At 33.9% G+C, this 24,604-nt stretch overlaps 2 protein-coding genes and 1 pseudogene across 3 annotated transcripts; 2 read left to right on the top strand and 1 right to left on the bottom strand.

Annotated features, from left to right (window-relative positions):
- Positions 1-235: 235 nt before the first annotated feature.
- Positions 236-2,200, top strand: LOC110808687 (exopolygalacturonase-like). 2 transcript variants are annotated; one of them, XM_088214661.1, is made up of 4 exons: positions 236-457; positions 670-981; positions 1,081-1,539; positions 1,694-2,200. In XM_088214661.1, the coding sequence occupies exons 1-4, from the start codon at positions 326-328 to the stop codon at positions 1,955-1,957; spliced, it is 1,167 nt and encodes a 388-aa protein (XP_088070787.1). In that variant the 5' UTR covers positions 236-325; the 3' UTR covers positions 1,958-2,200. The 2 variants fall into 2 exon arrangements, with proteins under 2 accessions (XP_088070787.1, XP_088070786.1); XM_088214660.1 differs by having other exon boundaries at positions 237-457; positions 1,081-1,599; positions 1,694-2,195.
- Positions 2,201-7,838: 5,638 nt separating this feature from the next.
- LOC110808686 (exopolygalacturonase-like) lies at positions 7,839-19,310 on the top strand (annotated as a pseudogene).
- Positions 19,311-23,434: 4,124 nt separating this feature from the next.
- Positions 23,435-24,090, bottom strand: LOC110808729 (uncharacterized). The gene has a single exon (XM_022034314.2). The coding sequence runs from the start codon at positions 23,985-23,987 to the stop codon at positions 23,652-23,654; it is 336 nt and encodes a 111-aa protein (XP_021890006.1). The 5' UTR covers positions 23,988-24,090; the 3' UTR covers positions 23,435-23,651.
- Positions 24,091-24,604: the final 514 nt, after the last annotated feature.

Here is a 24,604-nt window from a genome sequence, read left to right as displayed (position 1 = left end):
TTAATAAATTAAGAAAGTCTAGTTAATTTTTTCTTTTAATTATTAGATTACATAAAAATTACCTCATTTAAACAACCAAAAAACACGTATTCATGTTGTTACAAGGTTAAATTTGGCACTTGAGACACTAAGAATAACAAATCCTTGTCATCGGATGTCCTAAATCTAGCTAGCTTGGATTAGGGTCAACTTTTATGCTTAGATATTCAGGTGGTCATCATAATAATCATTTCCTAATAATGCAAGCATTTTAAATTAGCTTCCTCCAAAAACAGAGATATATTCATAACTCAGAATTTCATCTAACCTGCAAAATCCAATAAAAATGGCCTCTTTCCAGTTTGAAGCTGTCATCTTCTTCTTCTTCTTCCTCCTGGCATCTAATGCTAATGGTGTTCGAGTTTTTGATGTGACCAAGTATGGTGCAATACCAGGCGGCAAAAGTGATATTAGCCAGGTCATATAGTTTCACCTAAATAAATTTTAATTCCACATAGCTAGATATATAAAATATGAAGACATGTAATGGTTGGATTATCATAATTACATAGTGTGAGATTAAAATCCTAACATGCTATATGCAATGAGAGGTGACAAATTTGCTGTAGATTGTCATTACTTTCTATATCTTAGTACTAACTTTTTTTTCTCCCCCCTAAATTGTGTTAGGCACTATGTAATGCATTTAAACAAGCATGTGCTTCCACGAGTCCTAGCCAAGTTTTGATTCCCAAAGCCTTATTTGGTTTAGAGCGAGTGATTCTCTATGGTCCTTGCAAGGCTCCTATTGAAATTCGGATTGAAGGCACATTGAAGGGTCCTTCTGCCCCTAAACAATTTCTTGGGCTTGATAATTGGATTAACTTTGGCTATATGGATGGTTTCACATTGAGTGGTAACGGAACCATAGATGGCCAAGGTGCCTCCGCTTGGCCTTACAATGATTGTTCTACAAACTCTAATTGCAAAAAAATTCCCATTGTACGTAACCTTAACTCTTTATCTATATATGTATATACTATTTTAAAATTTTATTTACTTCTTAAATTAATTTATTACTTGACAATCAATAAAATACAGAGTATGAGGTTCGATTTCATCAGCAATGGACATGTAACTGGCATAACTTCATTAAATCCTAAATTCTTTCACATCAACGTACTAGGTTGCAAGAATTTTGTTATTGAACACGTGAATACCATTGCTCCTGAGCAAAGCCCCAATACTGATGGAATCCATATTGGTCGATCAAATGGTGTTATTATTGCCAATACAAAAATTTCAACAGGTGATGATTGTATCTCTATTGGTGATGGTACCAAAAACTTGACCATCAAAAGCGTAGATTGTGGACCTGGTCATGGCATTAGCATCGGGAGTTTGGGAAAGTTTGTAGGAGAACAACCAGTAGACTTAATTATCGTACAACATTGTAATATTCGAAAAACTATGAATGGCGTGAGGATTAAGAGCTTTCCTTCCACCTCAGTGAAGACAAATGTCTCAAATGTGCATTTTGAAGATATTTTCATGGAAGACGTTAGTAATCCAATTCTCATTGATCAATCTTATTGCCCACATAATATGTGTAGCCAACAAGTACGTAAATAATTTTTTAACTATGTAAATAGATAATAAATAAATAAATTTTTGATTTTTTAATATTGTTGTTTTGTCTTTTATTTTTTTGTAGAGTCCGTCGTTGGTAAAGATCAACAATGTAGTGTTTAAGAATATTCGTGGTAGCTCCGCGACGCAAGTGGTGGCTAGACTTTCTTGTAGCAGCGCCAACCCATGCCAGAATGTGGAGATTGGCGACATTAATCTAAGCTACAATGAAGGGAATGCTAAGTTCCAATGTTCAAATATAAAGCCAATACTTTATGGCAAACAGATCCCTTCTGCATGTACTGAGCCTGCTGGGAGCCTGGAGGGCTGGGATGCCCTTTTTAATTAAATTTTAAATAGGGTCAAATAATCTTTTTGGCCACTTAATTGAATCAAAACAGTAATTAGATCAAAATTGTAACGATTTTGGAAATTCTCATTAAATAAATTATAAATTTAAATAGGGTCAGCATCTCTTATCACGCGGCGAATTTCGCTTCGTTAGGGTTGTTGACTGGGCATCCTACGTGCCGCAGTGTTCTTAAATTACGTTTAAACCTCTAATTTCTGAATTTTCTTTTAAAAATATCCTCAGAACCTAAATTTTCATTTTTTTTTTCAAAATTATTTTTAATTTCATCATCCATTTAATTTTTTTTATTTTTATATTAATTAATAAATTAAAAAATAAAAAATTAAATTTTATACATTAAATAAAAAAATTTAAAAATTCAAAAATTACATTTATACACTAATTTTAAACATTTTAAAATTAATTAAGGGTATTACAAAAATACGTAAAAAAAAAAAACTTTATCAAAATTAGGGTTTAGGAAAAACTTTCTATTTTTAAATTTTTTTTTTTGTTTTCAAATAAAATGAAATATTGTTTTAGTTTGAAAAGATGAAAATTAATGTAAAATTTAAGATATTTTTTAGGTTTTTTTCTTTATAGCAAATTATAAATTTAAATCATAGTATAAATTCTTATATATTTTAGTTAGTAAATTATGTCATTAGCTTGCACATATGTAAAATTTAAGTCTACTTTACTTACTACTAAGGCTAGAAGGCCTTAATTACAAGTATAACATTTTCATTATCAGCAACGTTCTTGAATATCCTATCTGTGCGAATTGGGAAAAACTTTTTGTCATATGTCAACAAAAATGCTATATTTTAAAGTTAATATATTAATTAATTACAAATTTTTATTAAGCTAATTTTAAAATATACGACTAATTAATTATAGGAAAATATTATATATTTTCAATTGAAATAATTATCTGCTCACATTTTATGTATGTTAAAATAAAATATTTTAATTATAAGAAAAAATACAATTTACCAAGGAACAAAGGGGTCTATTTTTAATTAGTGATAATATTTTTGACGAATAAAAGTTTTTACAATTTATTAACCAAAATTCCATGGTTAAAAACTTGTCTAGCGGCTACATTTTTGGAGATAAAATGTTTCCTAACTTAATTTATAGAAGTGTTCTTCCATTTATAACCCATTGGAAACATTTTACATAGCAAATTCCTAGAAACATAATTCCACGGAAAATATTTTTCTTTAGAAAATTTCTACATGAATTGTTGATAACTTATACAATAATTAATTTCCTAAAACGTAATGATGTGTTCGTAATTGTAGTTTAATCGATGTAAATAATATATGCGTGATATATATAATTATATAAAAAAAATACTACTAATATAATTAAGGATGAGTTACTAAATTAGTATTCAAAATTTAATTCTTATTACAGCTTAATTCATAATATTTTTATTATAATTTGCTCTCTAATATTTAACATTGATTTCAAAAGTACAAATTTCATATATTTTCTAATAAAAAATTTAAGATAATAAGATCATATTCAAAAACTTTTAAAAAATAACTCAGTTTTATAAAGGCCCAAACTCCCATCCGAAATTTCGAACGTATAACTCAATAACAATAAAATAAATAATATTAGAATTAATTATTTAGAAGAAATAATTAAAGTTTGAAGGTTACATTCCTTGCACGTTTACTTAAAATGTTCAAATAGGGATTATGAAAATATTTTTAAAACTAAAACGGAAAAAAAACATTAAAAGTAAATATGATTAACCTCTATTCAAAATTGACGAAGCTGAAGAGATAATTTTTTAACTGGTCTCTTACTGTTCAAGATCTAGGTCTTGGTCGTCCTTATCTGAAATGATTAATAAAAATGAGGTGAATTACACTATCTCAGTAAAAATATCAATGCCTTACCACTGATACAAAAAATCAAAGGGTTGTAGAAAATATAAAATAATTAATGGAGCTCATTCTTAATAAAACTCGAATACTAGCATATTCATTATTCGTTTCATTGAAAATATTAGCATTTTTTCGATTAACATATAACTTCTCAAATGTCATTCATTAAAATAAAAATCAGAATAATAATGTAACAATATATATTTCAAAAGACGTATAACATTTGACTCTTCACTATTTTCCCAAAATAAGATTTCTTATCGTGTTAAACTCTACTCTATCATTTTATCTTTCCTTACCAGTGTCATTGGGGATCTGTAGGGATCCCCACTACACGTGAATGTGAATATTTTCTTTGTAATCAAACGGTCATCCTCATACCATGTCCGGTAATGGGCGCCACAACAAACAATCGCCTCAATACCCCGTTTGGTATGAACGACACTTATAGACTCCTAACCCCATCTGATATGGGACTTTCCAACTCCGTATAGCTGAAGGTAACGTCTACGGTAGGATTCATCATTTACACCAAGTCTGTACACTTTTTTCCATGACACCCGATAAGCTCTTTCTTTCAACAATATTAGTTCATACATGTCTTTTCTTTTGTACATATCTTTTTTTTTTGTTTACCATTTAGCTTTAAATGACACGTATGTCTGCATCCCCAAGCAACACAAGAGTACAAAATTCATATTTCAGAATACATGAATGAAATAATTATACATTATGCTAACTAAAACATATTATGTACAAAATAGAACAATATAAAACATAGATTAAGGCAAATATATTGAAATAGTTTAAAATAGAATAAAGTAAATAAATAAGTACAATAAAGCGACTGAAGAAATAGCTAACACAATTAAACTAATAACAAGCATAGACTGACTGGTTATTGACTCCATCGACAACCTGTACTTAATTAATCAAGGAATCACCAATTATCTAAAATTTTTATTTATTATTAATTTAACTTTAATTTAATCGTAATAGAAAAAATGGGTGAGAGATTCTTATACTGGGTCGGTGTCCAGAACACTGCCTTTTTTACTATGATTCTCAACGGTTGCCGATTCTTAAATTTCTTGAATTTTCCTAATAAGATTGAAAACATACATCAAAAGAGCATAGAAATACGCAAGGAACAGTAAAAAAAAGGTAAAAATCTCACCGGATGTCGGGTTCGGATTTCGATACAGCAGCCCGCCGAGCTCTGCTGGCTAATCCTCATTCTCCGATGGTTCTTCCTTTCGGTCAGACCAATTTTGGCTGAGTTTTGGTAAAAATCTATTTAAATCATGGTTAGGAGTATTTCTCGGCAAAAGAAGGGGAAAAACAGAGCCTTACCGGTGGTTTCAGTCCTCTGGTATGGTGGCTCAGCCGAGTTTCGCCATTCCTTCCTCGTAGTTTGTGGCTTCTCTCAGTCATCCTACATCAGAAACGTGTTAAGTGGCTAAGGGTAGAGAAACAGGAAGAAAATTCAGCTTACCGGAGTGTTTTTAGTGTTCCAGCATGGTGGCGCTAGCGATTCTCTGGTGGCTGAGTCCCCTTTCAGTCACCTTTCTTCTTTTTCTCTGGTGGTGTGTGTCAGCTAAGGTTTAGGGAGTCGGGTAAGAGAGGTTTAAATACCTCTCTTCTCTCAATCCTGACCGTTTGTTTGGGTCGCGTAGTGCACCAAGAGCCGTTCGATCTCACTTATTTATAAAATAAATATGGACCATTCGATTGAAGACATGCAGGCCGTTCAATATTTGGGGAATTGATCTAGGTCGTTCGTGCCCGCAGGAGTGGCCCCGAGCTGTTCGTGCCCGCAGGAGTGGCCTTGAGCCGTTCGATCGGCCTGGTACGCGGATTGTTTGTGTGGCTTCACGCGTGGAGCCTGTGTCAGTGTGTCTGCCATGTGGTGCGCGACGATTCGCCGTGTCGCTGATTGGGCGTACACGTGGCCCATATTTGTCTTGTTTGCAATTCGACCCCTGTTTTCAACTTTTTCTTTCAAACATACCTTAATTTATATACAGTTTGGCCCTAGCTTTTGGAATTCATTTTCAAAGACAACTAAAATGTATATATTAAAAAAAATCAATAAAATGATTAAAAATAATTAAATTTTAAGAACTTAACATTATTATTACTTAGAAGAAAATATAAATCTCTATCTTGAGCCTAATTTTTGGACTATGAATGTTTCAACTCTCCCTCCTAAAGAAAATTTAGTTCCTCAAATTGTTATCCCCTAGTCAAACAATTGAGGATGCTTAGCATTGAAGTCCGACTCTAACTCCCAAGTGGCCTCATCCTACAAGTGATTTTTTCATAGAATTTTGATAAAGATAATTTCTCTATTGCGAAGCACCCTACTCTTTCAGTCCAAAATACTGACAGGTACCTCCTCATAAGATAAATTCTCCTGAAGTGGAATTGGCTTGTAAGACAAAATATGCGAGGGGTAAGGGTTATACTTGAGCAACATTGATACATGGAAGACATTATGGACTCTGGATAGTTCTGGATGCAGTGTTAGTCTGTAGGTAGATATTCCAATTCTATCCAAAATTTTAAATGATCCAATAAACCAAAAATTCAAATTTTTCCTCTTTCCAAACTTGGTGATACCCTTAAGGGGGGTGACCTTAAAAAAAATTCGATCACCTGTCTCAAATTCCAAATCTCTCCTTCGGGTGTCTGTATAACTCTTCATCTACTCTAGGATGTTTAAATATATATATTTTTTATTTTGGTAATCTTCATTGTGGTATCATCTATAAGATCTGGGCCAATCAATTTTCTGTCTCCTACTTCCTCCCAACAGATTGATGACTTACAAGGTCGACAATACAATGCTTCATACAGAGTCATACCAATAATTATTTAATAACTGTTATTGTAGGTGAACTCCATCAGGGATAGGTGATCGTCCCAGTGTCTGCCAAAGTCTAGAATACAAGTTTTGAGCATATCCTCTAGTGTGCAGATAATTTAGTCTGATTGTCCATCTGTCTGAGGGTGGAATGTCCTACTAAAAGATAATTTCATTCTCATCGCTTGTTGAAGGCTCGTCCAAAACCTAGAGATTAACTTGGGGTCTCTGTCTGATACTACTATCATCGAAATGTCATGTAGTTTGGCTATCTTTCATATATAAATCCTAGGTAGCTTATCCAAGGGATCTATTATTCTGATATCCAAGAAGCGGGAAGACTTAGTGAGTCATTTGAAAATTACCCAGATCGTATCGTGTCCCGAACATGCCTTAAACAATCATGTTACAAAATTCATGGTGTTATGTTCTCATTTTCATTCTGGGATTGGTAGCGGCTGAAGTAGCCCACCCGAGAGTTGATGCTCTGTCTTAACCTGTTGGCATGTGAGGAATTTGGAGATGAAATCAGTAATATTCCTTTTCATCTTGCTCCATCAGAATTAGTGTCACATGCTTTGGTACATCTTGGTACTTCCTAGGTGCATGATGAACTTGGAACTGTGAGTTTCTGTTATGATGTCTCTCTTTAATCCACTATCACTATAAACACACAACCTATCTTAAAATTTGAAGAACCCATCTATAGAAACTCAGAACTCTGAACTCAAACCCTGTTCTGTATCCTTTCTAAGAGTTCGTAGAGTGGAATCAATCAGTTGAGCCTCCTTATTATCTAGATTAACTCGGGTTGGACTATTAAATAAGTTAGGCATGTGGCTCTTTTTAAGTTTTGGAGTTGTATTTATTGTGTGGCATTTATCATCCTATACTTAGAGACCATTATATGATCTAACATACTTGCATTATTCCTGTTAAGAGCATTGACTGTTACGTTATCTTTGCCTGAATGGTATAATATCTTACAGTCGTAATCTTTAAAGAGTTCTATCCAACGCATCTGACGCATGTTGAGGTCCATCTAGTTGAATGTATGTTTTAGACTCTTATGATCTATATAAATTTTAAATGTTTTCCTATACAAGTAATGACGTTAGGCCTTCAAGGCATGGATAATCGCAGTAAGTTCCAAATCGTGAGTGGAATAATTCTTTTCATGAACTTTCAACTATCTGGATCTGTAAGTTATGACTTTCTTGTGTTGCATTAAAACACAACCCAACCCTTAGTAGGATACGTTACGGTATACTGTATATTCACCTGTTCCATTTGGTAGAGTCAACACTGGTGCAGTAGTCAGTCGTTCCTTTGAGTTATGTAAAACTTCTTTCATATTTCTTATTCCACTCGAACTTGAAATTTTTCTTTGTGAGTCATGTCAAATGGACTGCTATACTTGAGAACCATTCTACAAACATGCGGTAATACCATGTCATACCCAAGAAACTTCTAATTTCCTTGATCTAGGTCAATTATTTCCAACCCATCACTGACTCAATCTTCTCGAATTCACTGACACTCAATCTTTTGATACTATGTGTCTTAGGAAGGAAGTCTGCTCAACCCAAATTCACACTTACTCAACTTTGCATATAGCTTCTTTGCTCTGAGAACCTGTAAGACTAGAGTAAAATGTTGGACGTGTTATTCTTTGCTCTCAGAGTAAACTAGGATATCATCAATAAAAACTATGACAAACGGATCCAAGAATGACCTGAAAATCTTGTTCATCAAATCCATAAAGATTGCAGCCACATTAGTCAATCTGAATGACATAACAAGGAACTCATAATGCCCATATCGGGTCCTGAACGCTATCTTAGGGATGTCTTATGTTTTGATCTTCACCTGATGGTATCCTAAACATATGTCGATATTGAAGAAAATCTGAGCACCTGGTAACTATTAAAAAGATCATCAATCCTAGCAGGGACTTGTTCTTAATTGTGACTCTGTTCAGTTTTTTATAGTCTATGCACAATCTCAAAATCCCATCACTCTTCCATGCGAATGTAACTCTGGCACCCTAAGGGGATATGTTGTGTCGGATGAAACTATTATCCTGTAACTCTTTGATATATTTTTTCAGTTCTTCAATTTCAACACGACTCATTTGATATAGGACAACCGAGATAGGTTGGGTGCTAGGCTGAAAATCAATGATGAATTCTACTTCTCGATCTATTGGCAATCATAGTAGTCTATCAGGGAATATGTCTGAAAAAGGTTCAGACAACGAGGATATCTTAAATGCAAATCTCTTCTATGAGTTACCTAATGCGAAAAAAGAATGGTTAAATTAAAGGCATTCGATTAAATTCAATATACTACTACCATGCGCCCACAATATCTAAGATTTTATTAATTAATGAACGACTTTTCATTAATAATGTTGAATACAAATTTCTTGTGATAACAGTCAACAGTAGCATGATAAGCCGTTAACGAGTTCATCCTCAGGATTACATTAAAATCTCCTGTATCTAGTGCTATTAGATTTATGCTCACTTCCCTACCTGCTATCTTTATAATATAAGTTTTGTATATAATCTAGTAATGTTCCATTCTTAGGTGTAGACACAAAAAATATATAATCAAGACGTTCAGGTAACACATTTAAATTTTGAATAAAAGCATATGAAACAAAAAAATGTGAAGCACCAGTGTCAATTAAAACATTTACAAGGTGTTTGCAAATAGTATACGTACATATGGGTTGACTCTGACAATATGTTGGATGAGCGTGTAGACTTTGCCCTAGACCGCGAGCTTGACCTGATTTTGATTCTTCGGGCATTCTCTCGTATAATGTTGGGTACTCCCGCATATGTGACAAGTGTTATTGAGACGATAACAGAGTCGGTCTCTATGATCTTTACCATAGTGTTGGCAAATCTTGCCACATCCTGCTATTGGAGCCAGGGAAGGAACCTGAAGTGGGGGCCTTTATCTCTTATTTTGCTAGTTCAACGCAGTAGGTGCTGGTCTGCAATGTAGAATCGGGGACCTGGAGTTATCCACTGCTGGGGAAAAGATACGGATGTTCCTCTCAATCAACTGTGTCTTAGCCAAGATTGCCGAATAAGTGTCAAGCTCAAACACATATAGCTGCTGTCTGATTTCAGGATGAAGACCCTATTCAAACCTTCTTGTCTTTTTGCCTTCATCTGTCATGTTCCTAGGGGAGTACTAGCCTAACTCTAGGAATTTTTGAGCATATTCTGATACTGACCAATCTCCCTGAACTAGGTGTGCAAACTTCATTTCTTTCAGATGTGAAAGATGTTTTGAAAGATACTCAGCATTGAAAGTTGCCAAAAACTGTTCTCAGGTGACTGGAACGAGTAGAGTAGTCTGCTTGAGTTATCATCAATGCCTTGCCTCACCTATGAGGATATAAGTGGCAAAGAAAACATTATATTTGGGAATTACTCTAAGAGTTGCGAAAGCCTTCTTTGTCTGCACTAACCAGTACTCATCTTTATCAAAAATAGATGCCTATACAAAAGTAGATGGGTTAAATATGTTATACCTCTCAATATAATCTGAGTCCAACATAGGCGGAATTGGGTCCTGTTGGAGGGGAACTAGATTATGCTGAGGAGGAACCGGGTGGCCCTGTGCTCTATGCCCACCGGATTGTATGGTGGAGGCACCAAATTGTACTGCAACGCTGCCAGATAGCACTGTGGAGGAACTGGGTTATACGGTGGGGTTACTGGATCCTTTCTATATGGAGGTGACTCATACTCTGGCAGGAGTGGAGGGGGATCAGACAGCTTCCTTCTCTCCTCCCTAGCCTAATGGGCAGAAATAAGTCTCTCAGGCATCTCAAAAAGTTGATCAACATCCTTCTGAAGTGATCCATCCCAGGCTGCTCTACTTAGCGAGGACCTCCCTCTTCTCATGTTTCCTTACCTACATTTTATAACAATGATTTGGGATTCGGTTGCATTAAATTTACTCTAACCCTATGTGCAAGAAATGGTTTCGAAGAACGCAACTCTGATACCAACTGTAAAGGCTCAAATTTCTATATAGAATTTCAAGCGTATAACTTAGTAATAGTAAAATAAATAATACTAAAATTTATTATTTAGCAAAAGCAATTAAAGTTTGAATATTACATTCCTTGCACGTTTACTTAAAATGCCCAAATAGGGACTATGGAAATGCTTTTGAAACTCAAAGGGGAAAAAACATTAAAAATAAATATAGTTAACCTCTACTCAAAACTGGCGAAACGGAAGAGTTAATTCTTTAACTGGTCTCTTACTGTTCAGGATCCGGGTATTTATCGTTCTGATCTAAAATGGTCAATAAGAATGAGGTGAACTACACTACCTCAATAAGAATATCAACACCTTACTACTGATACGGAAAATCAAAAGGTTGTAGAGAACATAAAACAACTAATAAAACTCATTCTTAATAAAACTCGAATGTTAGTGCATTCATTATTGACTTCACTAAAAATGTCAACATTTTTTCGACTAACCTGTAACTTCTCAAATGTCATTCGTTAAAATAAAAATTAAGATAACAATATAACAATATACATTTTAAAAGATGTATAATATTTGACTCTTTACTATTTTCCCAAAATCGGATTCCTTACTATGTTCATCTCTACTCTATCATTTTATCTTTCTCTACTGGTGTCACTGATGATCCATAGGAATTCCCGCTACACGTGGATATAAATATTTTCTTGGTAATCAAACAATTGTCCCCATATCCCATCTGGTAATAGGCATCACAACAAACAACTACCTCAATACCCCATCTGGTATGACCGACATTTATAAACTCCCAACCTCATTCGGTATTGGACTTTCCAGTCCCGTACGGCTGAAGGTAACGTCCATGGTATGGTTCACCCTATGCACCAAGTCCGTACACTCTTTCCTATGACAACCGATAAACCTTTTCATTCAACAACATTAGTTCACGCATATCTTTTCTTTTGTTTACCGTTTAACCTTATAACGTGTATGCCTGCATCCCTAAGCAACACAAGAGTACGAAATTCATATTTTAGAATACGTGAATGAAATAATTATACATTATACTGACTGAAATGTATTATGTACAAATAGAACAACAAAAAATTTAGATTAAGGAAAATAGATTGAAGTAGTTTAAAATAGAATAAAGTAAATAAATAAGCATAATAAAGTGACTGAAGAAATAGCTAACACAATTAAACTAATGACAATCATAGACTAATCGGTTACTGGCTCCATCAGCAACTTGTACTTAATTAATTAAGGTATTGCCAATTATCTACAATTTTCATTTATTATTAATTTAGTTTTAGTTTAACCGTAACAGAAAAAATGGGTGAGAGATTCTTACACTAGGTCAGTGTCCAAAACACCATCTTTTTCACTATGATTCTCGACGATTTCTGGTTCTTGAAGTTCTTGAGTTTTTCTAATAAGATTGAAAACATTCATCAAAATGACATGAAAATATGCAAGGAACAGTGAAAAAATGGCAAAAATCTCATCGGGGGTCGGGTTAGAGTTCTAGCGCGGCGGTGCCGCCGTGCTCCGCCGCTTAGTCCTCCTTCTCCAGCAATTCTTCCTCTCAGTTAAGCTTATTCGGGAAATTGATATGGGTTGTTCGTGCACGCGAGAGTGGCTCCGAGCTATTTGATCGGCCTGACACACAGATTACCCGCGTGACTTCCTGTGTAGAGCTTGTGTCAGCATGTATGCCACGCGGCGTGTGGTGATTCAACTCTTGTTTTCAATTTTTTCTTTCAAATATACTCTCCTTTATTTACAATTTGATCATGGCTTTTGGAATTCATTTTTAAAGACACCCAAAATATATATATATTTAAAAAAAATCAATAAAAATGATTAAAAATAATTAAAATTTAGGAATGTAATATTATCATTATTTAGAACAAAATAAAATTATCCATCCCGAGCCTAATTTTCGGACTCGGGATGTTATAATTTTCAATTTTAAAGTAATTAAAAAATATATATATATATATACTTTTTAAGACAATCTCCCTCTCCCTTTTTTTTATTTAATAATATCGAATAATTAATTAAGATAATTGATAATTTAATTTAATCTTAGGGTTTGTTTAATTGTCGAGGTTAAAAAGGGAGGAAGGGGAAAGAATGAGAAATACACCATTTCCAAACGCCGTGAATGAGTGATGGGTGAGGCCGCGAAAAGCGAACCGGGTGACCCACGTTGATCTTCTTTAGCCCCTTCCTCCATTTGTCCTCAATAATCAAATTAATTAGTTATCATTAATTATTTTAATTAATTAATCATTATTATTACTAAATATATATTATTTACTTAAAATGAGTGCTGCTTTGATTTTTAATTACTTTAAAATTCATTTTTTTAAAATTTTTTTAAACATGACCTAATTATTTCTTTTTTTTTCTTTTTTTCTTTTTAATTCTTATAAGTTGATGATATCTATATCATTATACGGAAGAAATTATAACTAATGACTATGCCCAACAAACCATCTACAAATAAACATAAAAATTATAGATAAAAAATAAAAAAAAAATTAAAGATACTTCTTATTTTTTATTGTTAATATATTTATAGCTGAAAAATGTATATATAAATATTTCTGATATTAATTTATTATTTTTTTGTTCTTTTTCATATATTTCTTAAAATAATTATGTTAGTTATAGTTTAGACCACCGAAGTTTGATGTTCGTAATTAAATATTTTTTAGTAATATTTTATCATTTTTTAAATATTTATACAACATCAAAACCCATTTTATTTATCCTAATTAAATTTGATAACATTTTTAAATATAAGATATGATATTTTGATCGTTTTTACCTGGTTGTTTTATTAACACAGCTTTTACATGAATTTAATTTTTAAAAATATTTATATTGATTGCTTATAATATAATAATTACTTTGGTTAACCATTTAGACTATTTTGTTATTTTTAAAAATTGCTTCAAATTTAACTAAAATTTATATTGGCATTTGATATTTAATTGCTTTGTAGGGTTTTTTATTTGGCATTGAAGTAATTTTATTGACAATCTCCTGAAATAGGAAACTTGTGAGGCTTGTATGGCAAAGAGTTAATATAGGATAGCCAATTAAGACTAAGCGTAAATTTTATATGTTGTCCGTCTCCTAAATTCTATTAATAGGCTTGAGAGTTTGGCTATATATATAAATCTTGTTGCTTTGATACAATCAGAAGGGAGTCAGGTCTTAAATCACTAAATAAAAAGGCAAAACATGGGTCTTAATAATTACTCCCTTTTTGATGTGGTTTCCTCTTTCTTGTCATTTTTTCTAATTACTAACGTTCAAGCAGGTGTTTTTGATATAACAAAATATGGTGCAAGGCCTGACCCTAAGAGGGACATTAGCTAGGTGATTATATATATTCCAGAATCTTTAAATATTACCTATTAGATCTCGATTAAATTTATTTATTTATTTTTTAATATTATTATCTCAGGTTCTATTAGTAGCATTTAAAGAAGCATGTGTTTCACCCACTCCTAGTAAAATTATCATTCCCAAAGGGCAATATGCTTTAGGTCGAGTGGTCTTAGTACAGCCTTCCACCCCCAAACTGATGGACAATTAGAGAGGACAATTCGTACGCTTGAGGATATGCTCCGAGCTTGTGTCCTTGACTCCGGGGGCCATTGGGACGACCATCTACCCCTAATAGAGTTTGTCTACAACAACAGCTACCAAGCAAGCATCGGCATGGCCCCATACGAGGCGCTATACGGGCGTCCTTGCAGGTCACCGATTTGTTGGGAGGAAGTGGGCGATAGAAGATTGTTTGGCCCGGATTTGGTAGAAGAGACCACCTCCAAGATAGTTAAAATCAAGAAGAACATTCAGACAGCTCAGAGTAGGCAGAAGAGTTATGCTGATACCCGGAGGAGAGACCTGGCTTTTGAGAAAGGCGACCGGGTGTTTCTTAAGGTCACCTCCTTCAAGAGAATTAGTAGGTTCGGCAGGAGGGAAAAATTAAACCCCAGATATATTGGACCCTTTGAAATCTTAGACAAGATTGGTACCACTGCCTACAGACTTGCACTGCCTCCGAAACTCTCCCGGGTTCATAATGTGTTTCACGTATCTATGCTACGTAAGTACAACCCGGACCCTTCTCATGTCTTGGCTCATGAACCGCTCACACTCCAAAAAGATTTGTCTTATGAAGAAGTACCGGTCGGTATCACGGACCGAGAGAGCAGAATACTCCACAACCGGGAAATATCATTTGTAAAAGTTGTGTGGCAGAACCACACGCCCAGGGAGGCTACTTGGGAATTGGAATCAGAATTTAGGGCCCAATATCCCCATCTGTTCGATCAAGAGTAATGAGGCAAATTTGGGGACCAAATTTCTTTAAGGGGGGGAGAGTTGTAACGCCCGGAAAATTGAAGAAGGAAAAAAAAAAGGGTCACGTCAGCAGCCACGTCAGCAGACCCAGTCAGCAGTCCCGGCCAACCAGGACCTGCCACGTGGTAAAACCACGTCGACCGGGAATGGGCCACGTTGGCGATCCGCGTATGCGCGATCGAACGGCCCAGATCAAGCGTGCGTACGGACGGCCCAGATGCGATCGCACGGACGACCCAGATTTAATCAAAAAACGGATGACCCAGATTAAAACAAAATGGACGGCTGAGATCAAAAGGCAAAAGGGTATAAATAGAACCCCCACACCAGACCACAAAAACCCTAGCCACCTGCCCTCGCCGGAGAAGACGAACCAGACGCCGGAGACGCCGGCCGCCGCCACCCGCCGCCGCACCGGGGAGATTTTCGACCGCCAATCGAGGTAAATTTCATACCCCCGACTCATTTTTCCACGCTGATTTCCTCTGTGGTCAAATCAGAGCCAAAATCCCGGCCAAACGGCCGGAAAACACGACTGAAACCCAGCGGTGCCACCGCGCCCCTCCTCGATTTTTGCCTCCGATGAGGCCCTTCCCGGCCTCCGTTTGATGCAATTTTTATATCACCGTGATCACCATTCTTTTCTCTACAGGTTGATCGGAGCCGAATCACCAAAACACGAACTTCACCGGAGAGTCGTCGCACCCGAGAGCACCGCCGCCGGTAAGCTTAGGTTTTCCGTAATTTTTTGGGCCCCGAGGGTCCTAAGGTTGTTTTATCGCAAGGATCGATGCAAGTGTGGCCGAATTCGGCCGGAAACGGCAAAACCGAGGCGAATCGCCGCCGCAAGCGGCAGCGCCGTCGCCGTGCCAGAATTGCGATATTGGCCAAAAAGGGGCCCTGGGCCTAATTTTGGGATTTTTTGGAACACGTGCAGGTACCAGTAGTGCGTTTCAGTTTCCTAAAAAAAATGCAGGAAAAATTAAGGACAGCCTGTAGGCGCACTGTGAAGCCGTGTTCGGACCCCGAAACGTGTAAGGACCCCTCATCCTATTTCCTATCACGGTATTAAAGTTCAATAAATGATAAAACGGTATTTCATGAATCAACGAATGTGTGAAATTGCTTAAAGTCGCTAATGGAGCCCGAGTCTAGTGTGTTTGTCGGTTAACTGTTATTTAGCCTGTTTTACAGTTTTAAATGCAGTATGAGGTTTGATGTTTTCATTTTATAGTTTCGTGTGCATATTTTACTGTTTTACTGATTATGGATTGAATGACTGGGATATTGATGTTGTATGTTGTCTGTTTGATATAAATTACCGTTTTGCTAGTTTGTATGTGGATTGATGATGCTGACTGAGGGAAAAGAGAATGAAAGATTATGTAAATGGGTAATTGTATAATGTGGTCAGCTTGACTAGATATCCTGGGAGATGGTGGACGGACCGGGTCCGTAGGGAACCCTACCGGGATTGTGGTCTCCCATATCGGACGGGGTATGGAGATCTTATGTGTTTTGGCGCCCATACCGGACGGGGTATGGGGACGGCCCGTTTCACCCTCATACCGGACGGAGTAATGAGGTTTATAGTTTTGGCGCCCATACCGGACGGGGTAATGAGGTTTATAGTTTTGGTGCCTATACCGGACGGGGTATGGGGACGGCCTTGAAATCTGATTTCAAGTGTTAAGGGTTAACGGGTAGCGGGACCCCTATGGATCCCCATGGATACTAGTGGGCTGGTAAATGAGGAAAATATGTTGTGTAACGATTGAATTACAAAAGGCTTGATAAGTATTATGTTATACAGTTCATATATGATTTCATAATGATGATAATGTTATTGCTTTCGTATACTGTTTTATGGATTTCATCGAGGTAAGTGGATGGTGAAAGATTTATTATTAATAATAGAATTTGTTGTAAATTATGCTCCATTGGTCTTTTTGTGTTTTCTACCCACCTTTACCTCCGTGACGGTGAGATATCGTGATGTCTTTACTGGGCTAGTGTAGCTCATTCCTTATTTAATCATTTCAGATCAGGAAGACATTGTTCTCGAGCCGGTTCCGCAGGAGGACGACGAAGGGGACGCCTAAAGACTCCATAGTCATATTCGTAGCTTTTACTTTCAAGTTTCTCCTTTAGGTAGTTTGATCTTTTATATTTTGTGAGCACGTTTTTGGTTTTAGTGTAAGGGATGTTAATCGAATTTTTGACTTCGCTTCCGCATTTGATATTTTTAATATACATTTCATTTTAAATTTCTGGGGCCGTTACATTTTTATTTGGCATTGAAGTAATTTTATTGACAATCTCCTGAAATAGGAAACTTGTGAGGCTTGTATGGCAAAGAGTTAATATAGGATAGCCAATTAAGACTAAGCGTAAATTTTATATGTTGTCCGTCTCCTAAATTCTATTAATAGGCTTGAGAGTTTGGCTATATATATAAATCTTGTTGCTTTGATACAATCAGAAGGGAGTCAGGTCTTAAATCACTAAATAAAAAGGCAAAACATGGGTCTTAATAATTACTCCCTTTTTGATGTGGTTTCCTCTTTCTTGTCATTTTTTCTAATTACTAACGTTCAAGCAGGTGTTTTTGATATAACAAAATATGGTGCAAGGCCTGACCCTAAGAGGGACATTAGCTAGGTGATTATATATATTCCAGAATCTTTAAATATTACCTATTAGATCTCGATTAAATTTATTTATTTATTTTTTAATATTATTATCTCAGGTTCTATTAGTAGCATTTAAAGAAGCATGTGTTTCACCCACTCCTAGTAAAATTATCATTCCCAAAGGGCAATATGCTTTAGGTCGAGTGGTGTTGGCCGGTCCTTGTAAGGCTCCCATTGAGTTCCAACTGAAAGGCACATTATTGGCCTCTCAAGACACCTCAAGATTCAAGGGATTTGACAATTGGGTTAATTTCCAATACATCGAAAATTTTACTTTACAAGGTGGTGGAACTTTTAATGCTCAGGGTTCCTCAGCATGGGCTATCAATAACTGTCACAAAAAATATCAATGCGGAAAACTTCCCATTGTAAGATTCTAATTATATGACTCCTCTTCCTCATGTTTTTAATATATGTATGTCTTAAGTAATCAAATATTTTTTCTATTGGAATATAAAACAGAGTATAAGGTTCGATTTCATTACTAATGGATTAGTGAAGGACATAACATCTTTGGATAGTAAAAACTTCCACATCAATGTGTTGGTTGCAAAAACATTACTTTCTCCCATATGAAACTTATTGCACCTGATGAAAGCCCTAATACAGATGGAATTCACACGGGACGATCTGATGGTATTGTAATTGAGGATGTCATCATTGAAACTGGTGATGATTGTATCTCAATTGGCGATGGCACCAAAAACTTAAAAGTCTCAAAAGTATCTTGTGGGCCTGGTCATGGGATCAGCATTGGCAGTTTAGGACGTGTTCAAGAACAACCAGTGGATAATATTAGAGTATGGAATTGCACTATTAAAGGCACAAATAATGGAATTAGAATCAAGAGTTGGCCTTCAGCTCCTGGCAGAACAACAGTATCCAATGTGCACTTCGATGACATTATCATGGATAACGTCAGCTTTCCTATTCTCATTGATCAAGAGTATTGTTCACACAATTTGTGCAATCGCAAGGTACTATATCTGAAGTAATTTATTATGATTATTTATTATGAAAGTTTAAATTGATAAGAAAAACAAAATTTATTATTGTCATTGTAATATGTTTTTGGCACCAATATACATCAGGATAAATGCATGGATCAATGTTGGCTACTATACATTATGTAAGTTTAAATAATAATTTTACTAGAATCTTAATATAGACTTCTAACTTTTATTCTACTTTTTATTTTATTGTCTTTAGAATCCTTCAAATGTTAAAATAACAAATACTATTTTCAAGAACATCCGAGGAACATCAGCAACACAGGTGGTCACCAAACTTGCATGCAGTAGCGGAGCACCTTGTGAGGGAGTTGAGCTTGGTAACATTCACCTCACTTACAAAGGAAGGTTCAACGGTCCTTCCATGTTCAAATGTGATAATGTCAAGCCTAAAATTACTGGCAAACAGATCCCTGTTGCTTGTAGTACACCCATGGCTACTAAGACCTTGGACTCCTCCTAAAGGCTTTATTCAATCGATATGTCTCTCATAATTTGTTGATTGAGGAAAACGTGCTATAAAAGCATGATTTGGCTTCCATAGTTAAAGGTTAGCCTCAATTAAAAATTCAATATAAATATACTATTTAGGAATGTAACCCTTTAAAGCCTAAGAATAAAGGTTCAAGGGGTGTGAATCCACCGACACTAAGAAAAGTACATGATATGTTACATATAACATAAATGTCTATTTGTAGATTGATGTGATTTTACATGCTAAAAATGATTATTATTCTTCAACATCATAATCTTCTCTTTTTTTTAAATTAATTTAATTATACAGTTAGTTAGATATGTTATGACATTGCATGTTTTTAATAAAATTTCGGAAAGATATAAGCTCATTAATTAAGTAAAATTTATCTCTAAATGACACACATAAATTATCATCATATTAATTTTATTTTTATATTTTAAAATTTAAGTGGATAATATTTAAAAGTTTTCTTTTAATCAATATTAATATATTATTTTATTTTTTACGTCAAAAAATTAAGAAAATGTAATGTTGCGTTCTCTAATATATATAAATATATATGTTTATTTATTTCTCGTACTCTTGTTGATTCAACTTTTTCTTTACATGCACATATATATATATATATATATATATGTATATATACATTTTTGCTGCTTCTCGGACTATTTGAGTTCATGGTATTGCAACTTGTGCCATACCAACTTGCCCCCAAAAAAACTTTTTTAAGTGGACTAGTTTGAGCCTTTTCTTGAAAGTATAACCAGATTGGGCTTGGGCAGCCCGACCTAGCCCATACCAAGCTAGGCAGGCCGAAGTAAATAGGGCCCATCTTGGGCCCTTTTGTACATTCTTTTTCAAAATATTAGTTACATTTTTAAAATTTCAACTATCATAAATATATACTATATTATACATGAATTATGATTTTACTAAAATATTTAATTTATAAAAAAATATATAAAAAAGTTACTTTTGTTTGAATTGAATTAAAAAATAATAATTACATGTCATAATCAGATAACTAAGACATGCAGTACAACGTACAAATCAAGAATATCATATTAGAATTATTAGTTTAAAAACGTAAGTATACATCATACTTATTGATAAATGAGGTATAAGTAAGAAAATAGGTTATTGAGAATTTGTACAGTTTATGATTTATAATACACTAAATAAATTTTGTTTATATATTAAGAATTTTAAATAGATACATATTGTATATATTTGTTGTATTAATTTTATTTTCATATTTTAAAATTTTAGTGAATAATAATATATAAAAATTAAATGGATAACTATGATATATCATCACATTACTTTTATTTTTATGTTTTAAAATATGGATTAATAGTAATACCTTCAATTTTATCATTACATAATATATATTTTTAATTCAAAATTTAACATTATTATAAAATTTGAATGTGTAATAATAATAATAATTATTTATAATTTAAAAACTTAAGAAAATACTATGTATGTGATTCTTTTTGGTATTCTTTATCATTTAATTTTCTATTCAGTCAAGGCACCATGAGCTAGATTTGACAAATCTCCGCTAGCTTGACAATCTCCAAGTGGGTTTTAACAAGAATTATGAGATCGATTAGGGATTTATTTTGATTTGATATTTGTAAGCTCTCAACGAGGTATTCTCAATGATAGCCTGACCAACAAAATTGTAGTTGATGAGAGTACCACCGTACGGAACAACATAGATACATATATAGATATATAAACACTATTATACTAAAGCGTATATTACATATACATATACATACATAGTGATTAAATCAAGAAGGAATGAGATAAGACAAAGTAAGATATGTTAAAACAGCCATAGCTAGTCGGATAGGGAAAACAGCTATCCCATTAGTTTCAAAACTTACACGAAGGCCACATCATGCAACTCCCACAACTACAAAAACTTGCCCGATTAGAAGTTAACAATATATATATACATAACCCTATATAATCATTGCAACCTCGCACTTAGCACATATACCTTCAAGTACTAATGGGTAGAATTCATGTATCATGATTCATGCATCCATGACAACTAAAACTATTCTTATTACCCAATATAGCTACCATGTGCATGGCCGAGTGATAGATTATCAACGGTATAATTCAAAAAAAGATATAAAGTGAAGGAAATTGTAATATATATGTATGTATGTACATGGAAGGGATGGAGATAATGGAAATGGTTAGGGATGTGAATCATCAGCAGTAGTGCATATTGTTAGTCTCCTCAAATTATGATTATAAGCAAGTTGGTGGTGCAGCAGTTGACCATCAATTTTATTTTTATTTTTTCTTCTGTCGCACTAAATATGGACATAAACACAACCACATCATTTGCCCTTTCTCCCCTTAAATTCATCAACATATAATTACTTAATTAATTAATTTCCATTTTCTCTTTTATTTAATTTATAAATTTGATTAGGCCCCTCCACTTAATTCTGTAGATAAGATTCATCTTTACGAATCCATTCAACTCAAGCTTTCATTTTCCCATGGAAAAATTTTTTGTTTCTTAATTTGTTAATATGTATACATATATGTAATTAGCTTTTATTTTTATTTTTTAATTAAATTATGCTTCAAGTTATCCTGAATTATATTCCTTATTAATTAACTAAATACACATTTCTCCGAAATTTTGCTTCTTTTTTTTTTTTTTCCCCTTCTCTTTTTGCATATCCGTTATCTAGTTTTTATTATATTCATATATAGTCTTTTTCTAAGAAAATATTAATGTTAAGCTTATCGATTCAATAAAGACATTTATTTTATAATTAAAACAAAAGGAATATATAGCACCATACATTTAAAGATTATAAATCATCAATAATAAATAAAGATGGATCAATGATCCTAATGACAATCTTATCTTGATTCTTCTCAAGTGTTGGAAACTATACATAAATATATATATATATATATATATATTTACATATGTGCATGCATGCACGCATAAATATAAAAATATATATATATATATATGTGGAGGATGAATTAAAACTGTGGTATAGAGGAGTTAATGACAGAGAAGGGAGATGTTTGTCAGACAGTAACCCGCAGAATTTATTCCATATCTTGAGAGGGCAAAAAATTAAGGTTGGAAGGGTACTTTACTTTTCACCAATCAAAGCAAACTCAAAGGACAGTAGATAAGCTTAAGTTAAGATTATCAAAAAGTGTGTAGGCAAAATTTGGCCTATGAGAATTCGAATACGGACCTTACGAGCTATCCCCTTTTTAATCGTACATATATATACATAATATGCGTGCGTATGTTCAATATTATGCCACAGATTTTACTTGGGGAATTTGCTAAACAGATTGTACATGTAGATTTGATTCATGCATGTTTGGTGATTATATCATCATGGATCCTTTTTCTTATTATATTTAAGTTGATAAAGTAATTTTAAATACCATAACATTTTATTTTATTTTTTAATAATAATTTATATATTTTAATGATTAAATAATATTATCGCATCCAACAGCTATACAATTAACTTTTTACAAATTGCATATATAATAAAATATAAAAGTAATAAATAGTTAAAAATAGTACGTAATTTTAATGAATGAAGAATTGGTTATTATTAATTTATCTTTCTAGTTGAATTTTGATCTTCTCGTAATTAATTTCCCAGTTGATTTCATGTACTTGAAATTTGTACTTTGGGTTTATCATTATAACATTCTTTTTCAAAACAATAAATTAAATAATATTAATTGTTTTTCTCTTGTCCAATAACCCTTAATAGTTGAATTACCTGAAGATATGTAATAATGCTAGAAAATTGGAGTTGGGTCAATTACTTAATAAACCACGAATTAAATCTAACTAACAGATTTTAGGCTGAAATTAAAGCTCTTATAAATAATATAATTACTCTTAATTTTCACATTTCAACCATTAATTACCTAATTAGAAACGTCCTTAGACCACAACCAAGTCTCATGAATCATCATTCTTTCATTAATTCATGGAACTGAAATTTTCCAATTCTCGTGAACTAATTATTAATTATCACCGGATCATCGTAGCATTAATAAGAGAAAAAAGTGGAAAATAGTAATGAATGAATCATAATTTTATATATTTTTTTTAAAAAAGAAAAAAAGTAAATCGAAAAAAGAAGAAGACATTCCTTTCCTGAAATCCTGCAAGCAAACTAATCAAAGTACCTGGTACAATATTACAAGAGATCAAAAATCCCAGTTACTTTTCAGGCTCTGTAATTCCCCATATATATATATATATAAAGTGTTGTCTTTTTTATATAGTCATAATAATTACATCAATATTGCATAACGCATGCTGTCACTGACCATTAGATGATTCATCTCTGAAATCTGGGCAAATTCGCCTGATACCCAAACCCTATCGGCGCCATTAACGTGCGGCTGAGAGAAGCAAGAAATGATGGAGAAGGGAGCGCGAACGACGCTGCAAATGACGGAAAAAGCAGTCCACCTGGTGGATCTCCTCCTCATCTGATGCATATTGTCTCGGCCAAAAATCCCGACCTCGGCACCGTTGACGGCGGCCAAGACGCTCTCGTCGGCCACCCTTGGACTCTTCCGTATGTTCTGAAGGTTCTGGTTGAGCACCGCCAGCATCCGCCACATTTTGGTGAATAATTTTTTGAAAGAGGCAAGTTGGGGGTGGTGGGTAGTGGTAGTGATTATCAAAAAGAAAAGAAGGAAGCGGCTTTTAAAGGGGACTCTCACTCCTCGATTTTTCTAAAATTGTGGGGTCTTTGTTTTTTAACCCAGCATGTCGACAAACCTGCCTAATTATATAATTTTTTTTTTAATTTTTTAATCCCTTTCTTTTTTTTTTAACTACTATTTTTCAAAAAAATATAAAAATTATACAGGCTATTGTATCAATTTAATTATTTTCATCATTGGATAATAATTAAATAATAATAATTTCTTAATTTGGGGAAAATAAGAAAGAAAGATGATGCAAATTTTAGGAAATAGAAAAGAAAAAGAATTAAGGTTAAAGCTTTACAGTTCATGATTTGGAAATGAAAAGTGGGGATGGGTCCAAAATTATGGAGGTTGAGATTAGATGGGCAATTACCAAGTTGGAGGTAATTTAGATATGGTTGATTAATTGTGATTAATGATGGGTGAATGCATCTTAGCCGTTTGATGATTGATTGATTCTTAATCACTTTGTCCTTCTTTTTAATAGGAATTTAGATGAAGATGGCGACCCATGCTTAAGCAGGTGA

Source organism: Carica papaya, chromosome 3 (genome assembly GCF_054855325.1).
Source record: "Carica papaya isolate Zhongbai chromosome 3, ASM5485532v1, whole genome shotgun sequence".
NCBI lineage: Eukaryota > Viridiplantae > Streptophyta > Magnoliopsida > Brassicales > Caricaceae > Carica > Carica papaya.
The sequence above is the reverse complement of the archived record's forward strand: the minus strand, read 5'-3'. Positions and strand labels throughout refer to the sequence as shown.

What these genes read in the sequence shown, in the direction of transcription:
- LOC110808729 (XM_022034314.2), bottom strand. Translation starts at nt 23,987, where the DNA reads ATGTGGCGGATGCTGGCGGTGCTCAACCAGAACCTTCAGAACATACGG.
- LOC110808687 (XM_088214660.1), top strand. Translation starts at nt 326, where the DNA reads ATGGCCTCTTTCCAGTTTGAAGCTGTCATCTTCTTCTTCTTCTTCCTC. An exon ending in GCAAAAGTGATATTAGCCAG is followed by an intron (nt 458 to 669) that starts GTCATATAGTTT and finishes AAATTGTGTTAG; the next exon opens with GCACTATGTAATGCATTTAA. An exon ending in ATAATATGTGTAGCCAACAA is followed by an intron (nt 1,600 to 1,693) that starts GTACGTAAATAA and finishes ATTTTTTTGTAG; the next exon opens with AGTCCGTCGTTGGTAAAGAT.